General features: G+C 35.6%; 1 protein-coding gene and 1 long non-coding RNA gene across 2 annotated transcripts; one reads left to right on the forward strand and one right to left on the reverse strand.

The window, feature by feature from the left end:
* Positions 1–662: 662 nt before the first annotated feature.
* Positions 663–2,307, reverse strand: LOC139772697 (uncharacterized). Its single transcript, XR_011718187.1, has 2 exons — positions 952–2,307; positions 663–884 (listed from the first exon to the last, which is right to left on the reverse strand). It is a non-coding gene; the product is annotated as an uncharacterized lncRNA (long non-coding RNA).
* A 1,348-nt stretch (positions 2,308–3,655) lies between these two features.
* On the forward strand, positions 3,656–11,799 carry LOC139774973 (putative fatty acyl-CoA reductase CG5065). Its single transcript, XM_071710590.1, has 7 exons — positions 3,656–3,946; positions 7,860–8,176; positions 9,557–9,810; positions 10,234–10,420; positions 10,998–11,183; positions 11,262–11,522; positions 11,609–11,799. The coding sequence occupies exons 1-7, from the start codon at positions 3,656–3,658 to the stop codon at positions 11,706–11,708; spliced, it is 1,596 nt and encodes a 531-aa protein (XP_071566691.1). The 3' UTR covers positions 11,709–11,799.
* The last annotated feature ends 76 nt before the right edge of the window (positions 11,800–11,875 follow it).

Below are 11,875 nucleotides of genomic sequence, written 5' to 3' on the forward strand. Positions count from 1 at the left end.
GAAGACCGCCGAACGCGATCGCGGCGTCGGGACGCCGTATTTTCCGACCGTTCCGCCGCACCATCGACATATAGTATGGACTACGCGATCCCTATATGAAAGCCTTCAAAAAGTGTCCGGTAGAGTTGACCTCTACCTCGTTCCCTCTTTGTCTGTACGCACTGGATAGAAAAATCAAACTAGCACAGTAAACAACTGTGCCGCAAACACGTAGAACTACGTCTACTGCACAGTATGGGCACAGCAACAACTGTGCCGCAATCAACACGTAGCACTACGTCAACTGTCAATGATGATGATTGACGTGATCAAGGAAGGCCAAGGCCCACACCGGGATGTAGCGCCGATGTTTGCGGCACAGTTGTTACTGTGTCTGTTTGATTTATATTTTTGTTTATTTTTTAAGCAACAACGTAAAACTACGTCAACTGTCACTGATGATGAACTCGGCGCTACATCCCGGTGTGGGCCTTGGCCTTCCTTGATCACGTCAATCATCATCATTGACAGTTGACGTAGTGCTATGTGTTGATTGCGGCACAGTTGTTGCTGTGCCCATACTGTGCAGTAGACGTAGTTCTACGTGTTTGCGGCACAGTTGTTTACTGTGCTAGTTTGATTTTTTTAAACATAAATTTATTTTAAAGAAATAAAACAATACATGTTTTTCTATATTTACTTTTATGTCAGAAAACATAAGATACTCATATAATTCAAGTTAGAATGCCCACGCTACTTGAATAATAAAGCTTACAGAATGCTCGCATGTTAATCTTTGTCCAAACTCGCTGTACACTTTATGATGTTTTTTTTTTGAAAGAATTGTATGATCGTTTGTTCTTTTCTCGTTATAGCTGTCTCACAGTTAACATATCAATCAATATCTGAAAAACGATATTTTTCAAAACTTCAAATATTGTTATATTTTTCGTCTATATTAATTTTACTTACATTTCAAAAGGGAACTAAAGATATAAGAACTCATTGCGATATTCCAGTTCTCCCCAATTTGTTGCAAATTTCGCCAATCTATATAAAGTATTCGATGTTTAGAGAAATCAAACATGAATCGCAAGATGCTCGAAGAAGATCAATGGCAGAAAACGTAGTATACTCTCAGTAATTTTCGAAAAAAATTGTGTGTGTGTTTTTGTTTGTGTGCACGCGCGGGCGAGTGTATATAGGGGTGTGCGTGCGTACATGCATATTTATGCAAAATTAAATATTTTTCTTCAAAACCATGCTTAATATTTTGTCAATCCTCTTTATTATTCTTATCGCTGAACTCTAAATTTTAATTTGTGTGTGTGTTTGTGTGTGTGTGTGTGTGTGTGTGTGTGTGTGTGTGTGTGTGTGTGTGTGTGTGTGTGTGTGTGTGCGCGTATATGCTACTATATCTAAACGATAAAAATAAAGAGTTCGGACTCGTTTTATCATAAATAGGAACTTCTTACGCTTTAAAATGAGATGTCAACATTTATTTTTATCAACGTCGCCTAAACTTCTTAAAGCGTATTTGTGTTTGTGAATTAGTGTGTGTGTGTGTGTGTGTTTTTGTTTGTGTGCACGCACACAACCATGCTTAATATTTTGTAAATCCTCTTTATTATTGTTATCGCTGAATTCTATATTTTGATTTGAGAGTATGTGTGTGTGTGTGTGTGTGTGTGTGTGTGTGTGTTTGTGCGTGTATGTAAGAGTGTACGTACGTGAATACATGTGTGCGCAAAATTAAATATTTTATCTTAAAAACCATGCTTATTATATGTATAAATTAATTTAAGAATATTTTATGTATAAAATAGCCGAGAAGGTAATAAAGCTATTTCTCTCTCTCTCTCTCTCTCTCTCTCTCTCTCTCTCTCTCTCTCTCTCTCTCTCTCTCTCTCTCTCTCTCTCTCTCTCTCTCTCTCTCTCTCTCTCTCTCTCTCTCTCTCTCCCCCCCCCTCTCTCTCTCTCTCTCGGGAGTTCTTAAGCTTTAAATTGAGATGTCAATGATTACTGTACGATTATTAGTTTCGAAGATATAAACGTTCAAAGTGTGACATGTTTTCGTTGCATCTACAAGAAATTTAACTAAACTTTCTAACGCTACTGTATCTAAACGGTAAAAAATAGAGAGTTCGGACTTGTTTTATCATAAATGGGACTTCTTAAGCTTTAAAATGAGATGTCAATGATTACTCTACGATTATTAGTTTCGAAGATATAAACGTTCAAAGTGTGACATGTTTTCGTTGCATAGTCGCGTTCAATTGTTTCATCCGTGGGTACCCTCCCTACCGCGGAGAAAGACGTAGTTCTACGTCAAAAAAGACAGCTTGACCTCTACCAGTCGCTATCTCTTTTCTTCCACCGGTGTGAGTCGCCGGTCATATTTTTCTATACCTGTGCGCAGTCCATACTATATGTCGATGCGCCGCACCATCCCGGCGCTCGCGATCGCCGTCGCTACCCTCGCCACTGCGTAACACCGCCGCGCCGGGTATAAAAGACGAGCGTTTTACACGACCGGCTTCCCGGCACACGGAGTTATCCGAACGGGGGCAGAGCGCTTCTCTGCCTCCACCGAGCGCTTCTCACCGGATACTCCTGTCGCCTAACGCGCCGAATTGCAGCGATCTCGTCGCCGTATTCGCGCCCGTGCGATGAAACTCGGGTAGGAGTCTCGTGAGTCGAAAGGCTCAAAACAATGTGACACACTACTAGGCGGCCGGTCCTCGCGGTCCGGTCGTCGCACGAGCCCGGTTTGCCGTACGGCGCCTCTGCCCGTCGTCGGGATCTCACCGCTTACGACGGCACGGCGTCTAACGGTCGAACATGAGTTTCGCGAGTTCGATGTCGAGACTCGGAATCGTCTGTAGACGACTTAGGGAAAAATGAACTAAAGAAAATTTGGTCCTCTTTTCACGACAAACAAAATGGCGTTTGAATTTTTCCAAAATCTTCATTATTGACGGAAATATGTCAATTTTTAGGTAATTACTGCCTACGTGTCGCGGAGTACCCTAGGCGGGCGCGCTCGCGCTCAATTGTACCACACAAGTTTTGCTCCTTTGATTTTAATTTAATTTATTTTTTTGCTCCTTTTTTATCCTTTTTTGCTCCTAGGGTACTCCGCGACGCGTAGGCAGTAATTACCTAAAAATTGACATATTTCCGTCAATAATGAAGATTTTGGAAAAATTCAAACGCCATTTTGTTCGTCGTTAAAAGAGGAACAAATTTTCTCTAGTTCATTTTTTTATAGGATGTATAGTTTGATCGCTAGGGCAATTTAAACAAATAAATTGTTAATAACTTTTTATTGCATCGACTTACGAAAAAACTATTTACAGATTCTTGTTCTACGACCCAAAAAACATAAAAAAAACATTAACTTAAGCCATCAACCTCGATAAAAATGCTCAATCGACCTGGCGAATGGATTAAATAAGTAAATTTCGATGCAAATATCTTGCGAATGCTCGAGTATTGCATCGTGCCACTTTACCATTAATTAGTGGGGGGTTAACCCTACAACATATTAAAAATTTATTTAAATCGGTGAGGGCACTACCTGGTCCTCCCCTTGTTAGGTTTTTTCGATTTTTATATACTCTAGAAAGACGTCATATCGATAAAACGCTTCGTTAATTTATTTTCTATTACTAATATGAATTTTTACAGTTGTGTAGAGCTCGAAACAGATATCAAGATGAGTACGACGAACGCACAAACTAATTCGGGGCACGCACATGACAAAGTTCACCCGAGGGGAGATTCGATCAACGTGTTCTTCGCCAAGACGGTGATCCTTTTAACCGGCGCCACTGGCTTCTTGGGAAAAGCTCTTCTGGAAAAGCTGCTGCGCTCGTGTCCCCTGGTGGCCACAATTTTCGTTCTAATCCGTCCAAAAAAGGACCAGTCCGTCGAGCAACGTTTTCAAGAACTACTGAACAATCCCGTTCGTATATATACCTATATATATGTATAATATATATGCACTCCCGCGTATATCGCATTTAGAGCTCAGTGATGCATAAACAAATTTTTTCTGTTAGCCAAATAGGAAAATATTATTCGAGTCTATTATCGCCAGAAATATCGGAATAATTGAACTGCTTTAAATCGAGCTAATTGAGCTAATTTAGACCTACATCGCGTGACATAAAGGGCGCACGCGAGAATTTCTATGGCCTTTAAATTAAGGCACTTTCCCACTACTCGCCATAACACACATAAGGTAAATGCACCTATTTGCGTCCGTGCTCCTATTTGCGTCCGAATCTGATTAAAAAATAATAAAATCAATTATATAGAATATAGACAATATTCTATAATTGCGTCTATTTTAAAATGTGTTTCATTGAAATTAAAAAAATATAACACGGTTTCAATTTTCATAGTGCGCGCCGTGAGTGACCATTTGTGTATACGCGTACGCTGAGGGCAAATTCTTAGTAGATCGGACGGTGAAAGTGACTGTCATTTTTATCGTTGTTGCGGATCCTGAGAAATAATCACGAGGTAAGTCCTGACGCAAATGGGGCAACGCAATGGACGCAAATAGGTTCGAAAACTAATCTAACTAAGGCGGACGCAACGACGTACAATGATACCTTCGCGTAATTTTAGAATTTTCCGGTACAATATGTAGCAATTTGTCAAAACAAAAGCTTTTTTCCATAAAGAAATATATATTTTTCAATCAGTAATGATTTTTAATCAAATTGGAATAGATTATACTCGTATATTGGTCTTCTATTCTGCTATAACCCTTACACGGACGCAAATAGGTGCATTTACCTTATTTATGCGTTGAAGACTATACGAGAATTAAACTCGTTTAAAACGAAAATTTTTATGTTTACTTTGTACGTTACAATATTTTCTCTTTCTTACTTGTTCCAAAAAAAGCTTTAGTCTAAAGAGAATTTAAAAAATATTTGTTTCATATTAGGAACATTCGCTTTTGGATAAGTCTCGGAAATTCTCGATGTACACTCAAAAAAATGTTTTGCTGATGTAGGTAGATTTCTAGGTGTCACAACAAAAATTTATTGCTATTTTTCGTATCTGCTAGAATGTTGTTTGCCACATATAGAATTTATAGCAGCAACATTTTAGTAATATCTTCCGGAAAATTTAGGTCCTATTGCCAAATTTTAATCACTGCATTGAATAAATATGAGTTTCGATATTACAGCTAGAACGATCTTTGTGAAAAATATAGCTGCCGATTATAACTGTAGCATCGAGATAATATATAACAACACATTCTAGATGTCACTAACTTATTTTTGTAGCTGCAGCCATAATAATTATATAGCTTTTTAGGATACCTATACTAAAAAAAAAGAATTATTTTTTGCAAGAAAATAGATTTCTTTGAATTTAGTTTCCTTAATTCAAAGAAGTATTAGGTTTCGAGAAAATATTTTAAATTCAGAAAAATGTTTTCTTATTGTTAAATGTACCCAATGCCTCTTTAAATTAAAGAAACCAAAGTCGAAGAAATCTATTTTCTTATTTACAAATAATAATTTTTTTTTTTTTTAGTGATGTGGAATGATAAACGAGTGTAATTAATTTAGAAAAAGAGAGGCGCGGGATGGCCAACATAGCTTATCTCTTTCTATTCACAAATGATGGAAAAGGTCAAACTACTACGGCTAGAAGCCGGATATGTTTACAACAACACTTTTTTATTAGCAATAATTTTACGAACACATACGCTGTCCACTAATCACTGAATGACTGAAGTGACTGATGACCGACGCAGACTTGCACGCGATAACTGCGTAACAGTTGAGCGCGAGATTTTTTAAAAGAGTTAGACATATTGGGCGCATTATACGAACTATGTTAGGTGTGAGGTTTATTTTGTCTCTCGCCGTTAATCTTTTCTGTGTACCACAGTCAAACTTTATAACAAATATGATTATTATACAGTGGCTTTAACATGGATAGGCGATAGAGAAACTTTCTTTCTAAATTTCACAAACAGTTCAGGTATAAATTATGTCTCTGTCATATAGATTGATTAAGGACGTTCACCGGTTCTTATACTAGAGAAAATCGAAATTCTATAGATTTCTTGCAACTGTGAATATACGTTAATTTAGGTGTGCTTTATGCGTGGTATGAATTTCAGTACCTCTTGCGGTATAAAAATCGAGATTTAGTAAAAGTTGAAACTTTAAGGCTTAGTATCTCGATTTTTATACCGCAAGAGGTACTGAGAAATTTATACCACGCATAAAGCACCTAAAAAGGGGTAAGGCCACCATGCGCGTAAAAAAAAGGACAATTTTGGGAATTTTTTTAAGGAGTATAGTAAAAGCTGTCGAATTTTCTTATGAAGTACTTTATCAAGTGTCTTTAAAGGTACAAAACAAATTTTTTTTTTAAATTTTTGATTAAAAAATGGCCGCTCCAGGATCCGGTTTCTACGACGAGTTTTTTTGGATGTCCAAAACGGGCGAACCGGCTGTACCCCCAAACTTGAACCTGGAACAAAAATCCAAAAATTTTTTAATATATATCATAAACTACTGGACCACGTAGGGAATTTTAAAAATACCGCTTTTTCGAAAAATGGTGAGCATATGAAAAAAAAGTTCATTTTTTCACATAAAAATTTCATATTTAATTGCTTATAAAAAAAAAGTTTACAACATATCGAAAAATCCCTACGTGGTCTACTAGATTATATATGTATAAAGATACCCTCAAAATTTGAAGGCAATCGATAAAGATTTGTAGCCGCTATCGGTTCGCCCGATTTGAAAAATGGTGTTTTGAGAAAAACGCGTTTAAAGTTTTCATTTTACGATCGAAAATTATACTATACCTTTAATCTGCGATGCCTGCACCGTATGGTCTTCTATGTTAACGTTGAGTTCTTCTTCTTCTTTTCTGGCCGATTTTGAGGCAATTCGAGCTGTTTTTGCAGCCTCAGTCAGCGATCGGTTCGAAAAATCGATGCGGAGTTCGTCTGCCTCAACGGCCGGTTCGAGATTTTTTCTGACCATGAGACCTTTTTTTTCTTATTCTTGAGGGTTTAAGGAAGGTTTTAAGCTAATTAAAAAAAAAATCGATTTTTTAAAAGTTGCATGGTGGCCTTACCCCTATTCACAGTTTCAAGAATATCTATAGAAAATCGATTTTCTCTAGTATAAGGACCGGTGAACGTCCTTAAGTGTAAAACATAATCGATATCACAGTATTTGCTAATCATTTATCTACCTTAGCTAATTTTTTGCACCCAGAAAATTTTTGCTATATAGGTGCAAAATCATTTTTTTGAGTGTAGAAGCTTATCTTATCCCTCTGTAACTTCATCGCAGCGTATTCACGCCAAATTTCTTATGGACGTAATAGCGTACACACTTGTTAAATTAATGTAATATCGATTTTGCACAACTTCGTGTAGGACGTCTTAAATATTTTATTCGTAGCTTTATGTCTAAAGTGTCAAGTTGTCATCGAAATGCACGACGAAAGGTCGCGATTGTCGCCATTCTCACGATTATCTCAAATTATATTAATGTTGAACCGTAATTACTTTTGATATTACATATAAATATAACAATTATTGTAAATAATATACAATGCTATTTATTATATTTATTTTTATATATATCTAATATATAAAAATAAATAATATTTTTATTTTATTCTATTCTGTTCTATTCTTTTTATTTTATTCTATTCTGTTACTTAATATATAAATAATATATGTGTATGAGTATAAATTAACATATATAATATATTTCTATATAAGTATATAAAATTTTGTGTTCAATATTTTTCCGCGCGTTCCTCGCACCCTTCTTACGAAACGAAGCGGTAACGTGCCTCTTTCTCTGTGACAGGTTTTCGACAGGATACGATCGGAGTTTCCGGGCACCATGAACAAAATCTTCCCTGTGAAAGGTGACGTAGGCCTGCCAGATCTGGGGCTCCAGCCTGAAGACAGAGATATGTTGATACAGAGAGTTAATATCGTGTTCCATAGCGCGGCCACCGTGCGCTTTAACGAGTCGCTGAAGATAGCCGTTAATCTGAACACGATGGGCACCGATCGTATGTTGGACTTGTGCGGGCGCATGACAAACCTTATTAGCGTCATTCACGTCAGCACGGCCTACAGTAATGCCGATCGACGAGAGATTGAAGAATCGATATACATGTAAGCTGTCAGTTAAGCACGCGTGACAGCCGCACGGATAACGCGCTACCGTTTTCATCTCGAGGGTAGACCTACAAGATCACCTCAATCAAATTATTTTCGTCGCGGAAATACTTCCTTCTGCGATACTATTAACACTTTATCTACCGCCCGTGGTAGATAAAATTGACATACATTGTCGAGCGATAATATATTATTATAAATGATATTCACAATAATATGTTATTGGATGATCGGTATATTTTGACAAATAAATGCAGTGATAAGAATAATGAATCGGTTTGTCGCCGATTAGTAGACTTCTAATCAATAAGCGCAGGCGGCACAAAGCTTATTAATATATCAAGCTTCCGGTTGATAATGCATTAAATTATCCCGTTTATATACATTAAAATGTTAAGAATGGAAATATACGGGTCATAGATACGAGCAAAGCGTTTTTCTTCAAGAACATAATGTCCGATAAGCGGAACAGAAGGGGAATCTAATGACTAGACTATAAGTACATTCAATAAATTAGCTATTTTTTGTTTGCAATCGTCCCCTACAATACATATTTAAATTGCGGGTACATTTTTTTATTTTACATGATACGAATTGCATTTTATGTAATCTAGTTCAGTTTACGATAGGATTCAAAATGGTAAAAAGGTATTAAAAAATAATGCTCCTAAAGAAATGCTCGCTTTAAATTATCTATTAATCTATATTAATTAATGTCATTATTAATATATACCTAATTAATATTAACTTATAATGTTTTATAATATTTACCCAATTAATCTATCATAATTTCCGATTATCTGCAATAACAAAATTTTATTCATATCTTTACGTGTCTCGTCAAGTCGATTCTTTAAATGTTTTTCGTATTACAGGACACACGTAAAATTGCAAATAAAATTGTATTCTGAATTCTGGCTCAAATTATAAATTGTCTAAAATAAACTCGATACGACTTGAAAAACGTACATTCAAAAAGTTAGAATATAAGTACATACAGGGTGTCTCATTTTAAAAGATCCACACAAATATCTCAGAAACTTTACGTTATCTTAAAAAAATGTTTCAAATAAAAGTTGTAGGATTTTAGTAGTAGGAGCCTATATTGGCCCCAGTAGGGCCCCAGACCCAAAATCTAGGTAACTCACCTAATGGCCTAATTATTTAAAACATGGACCTAATTATTTAAAACATTTTTTAAGATAATGCAAAGTTTCTGAGATATTTGTGTGGATCTTTCAAAATGGGACACCCTGTATGTATGAAATTTATACTAAAATACATACATATATAAAATTAAGAATAAAATTCTGTCCTAAATTCTGACGCGAATTATAGAGCTAAAAGGCGCTTAATCGTATATTGCTAATGTTACAGCACGGAGGTGAAGCCGTACACGGTAGTCGATATGTGCGAAAATTTGGACGACGAGACGATAGGTCTAATAGAGAGGAGACTGATCGGCAAACATCCGAATACGTATACGTTCACCAAAAGATTGGCGGAACAGATCGTAATGTCTAAGGGATCGCAATACCGCCTACCGATCGCAATTGTACGACCGAGTATAGTCGGTGCCGCGTATCAAGAGCCATTTCCAGGATGGATAGATAATGTTAGCGGTATTACAGGTACAATCGTAATTTTATACAATCGTATAAATTGTATGAATCGTAAAGATTATACAAGAGAAAGAAAACATATACATATATGAACATATGTTTTATATATAATTATATACATATATGAAAAATTTTTTCTCGGGTTATTAAAGAAAGAATAGGCATTTCACTGTAAAATATTGAACGACGATAAGAATAATAGAGAGAAGAAACTGTACTTGTTTTCCTGAAAGTTACCGGAAAAATCCAATAAATATAATTGATTATTTACAATGTTTGTTGCTATAATGGACACTTAAAAAATGTTTTAAAATTTTCTTTTACAAGTTAATACATTTTTAACGAGTTATTATAACGAGAAATGAGTGTTCTTGAAAAATTTCCATGTCGATATCAGCATACATGTCACATTTAATTGTTTACATTTAATAGGTTTAATGACGGAGGTCGGAAGAGGTACCGTTAGAAGTATCGTGTGTAATGCAAAATTAGTGATAGACGTTGTACCTGTCGATTTTGTTGTCAATACATTGATCTGCGCATCTTGGCACAATGCCATGCAACGTACTGACACGATAAAGATTTACAATTGTACCAGCAGTACAGTACATCCGATTACGTGAGTATATGCAGCAATAGACATAACAAAACATTTAAATAAATGCATGTGTGCGAGCACCCGCAATTTAATAGTTTTTCAGGTTGCTAAATACTAATCTGATATGTCAAAGTTAATAAATTCAATTTAAATTGCATTAAAAACCCTAATTCTCTACTTAAATTGTAATAAAAATTCAAATATTTTTTAAAATTTTGATTCCGCTATCTATAATTAACTTTAAATTTTAATAATTTAATTTAAAAACATTTAGTAGATTTTTTAATGGCGTATGCAAATCGCAACTTTGATGTAACAGATCCTATTTTATTCACAAATTTTTTTAAATCGACACAGCAAGTTTTTTTTAAGGACTGAAAATCCTAATATGACACAAATTTCCTAATATGACAATCACAAATTTCTCAAAATTGTGACGATAGAGCAATTTGGCAAACGTCATCGTATTCAGCGTCCAAAAAGCTATAATTACTCTCATTTTTGTGCATTTTTATTTTTGTTGAATAGTGTTATTATCTTGTATACGTATATGCATATATGATTGATGATGATATGATTGATGATATGATTCTTGTAGATGGAGCGAATTTGGATACCTCGTGAAAAAACACGCCATAAAATCTCCATCGAAATATGTGATGTGGTATCCAGGTTTCACATTCAGGAAAAATAAATTTATTCACGCTATGATAGTGGCCACGTTGCACATTTTACCTGCATTCATCGTAGATCTTATACTACGGGTCCAAGGTTGCAAACCCATGTAAGTATCTCCTCTCGGTTTCACCGCGTGGCAATTTTATTTATAACGAAAAATATAACGCGCGTCGTTTCCTTTCAGAATGGTGAAGGTGGCCAAACGGTTCGACCGCGCCGCCAAAACCGGGGAGTTCTTCGCGATGAACGAGTGGAAATTTTATTCGAGTAACATGACGAAATTGGTGAAATTTGTAAGAGCGTCGGAAGATTGTGATAACTTTGAAGTAGATATTAGAAACGTGGATTGGGACATGTACTTGCATCGGTACATGTTAGGAATCCGAAAATATATCTTGAAGGACAATCTAGATACATTAAACAACGCTCGAAATCGATTATCGAGGTAAGTCTTCCAATTTCATTTTTATCTTGCAACTTTTAAATTTGCAATGTGCTGTGTGCGGAAGAAATAAGTCGATTGTGTTGCAGGTTGTACTGGATCCATAAGTTTATCAAAACGCTCAGTATAATATTCGCTTTATTAGGCTTGTACAAGACTTGTAATTACATAAAACATATTTGTAATTAACATCTAACTGTTTCGTTTATTCGGGCGTGTATCATAAATTTTATGTATGTTAGTAATAAATAATAGTTTAATAAATAGTTCTTGTGGAATATTTCAATAGTTCAAACGCACATCTTTCGAAATCCTTCAAATATCGTTAAAATTAAGCAAATATACTCTGGTAAGAA

Source organism: Temnothorax nylanderi, unplaced genomic scaffold (assembly GCF_030848795.1).
Source record: "Temnothorax nylanderi isolate EJ_2023f unplaced genomic scaffold, tnyl_v1.0 TNYL_tig0004_pilon, whole genome shotgun sequence".
Taxonomy (NCBI): Eukaryota; Metazoa; Arthropoda; class Insecta; order Hymenoptera; family Formicidae; genus Temnothorax; species Temnothorax nylanderi.

Coding starts and splice junctions, on each gene's coding strand:
- LOC139774973 (XM_071710590.1), top strand. CDS start 3,656: ATGAATTTTTACAGTTGTGTAGAGCTCGAAACAGATATCAAGATGAGT. Junction 8,177..9,556: donor ATTGAAGAATCGATATACAT/GTAAGCTGTCAG, acceptor CTAATGTTACAG/CACGGAGGTGAAGCCGTACA. Junction 11,523..11,608: donor GCTCGAAATCGATTATCGAG/GTAAGTCTTCCA, acceptor ATTGTGTTGCAG/GTTGTACTGGATCCATAAGT.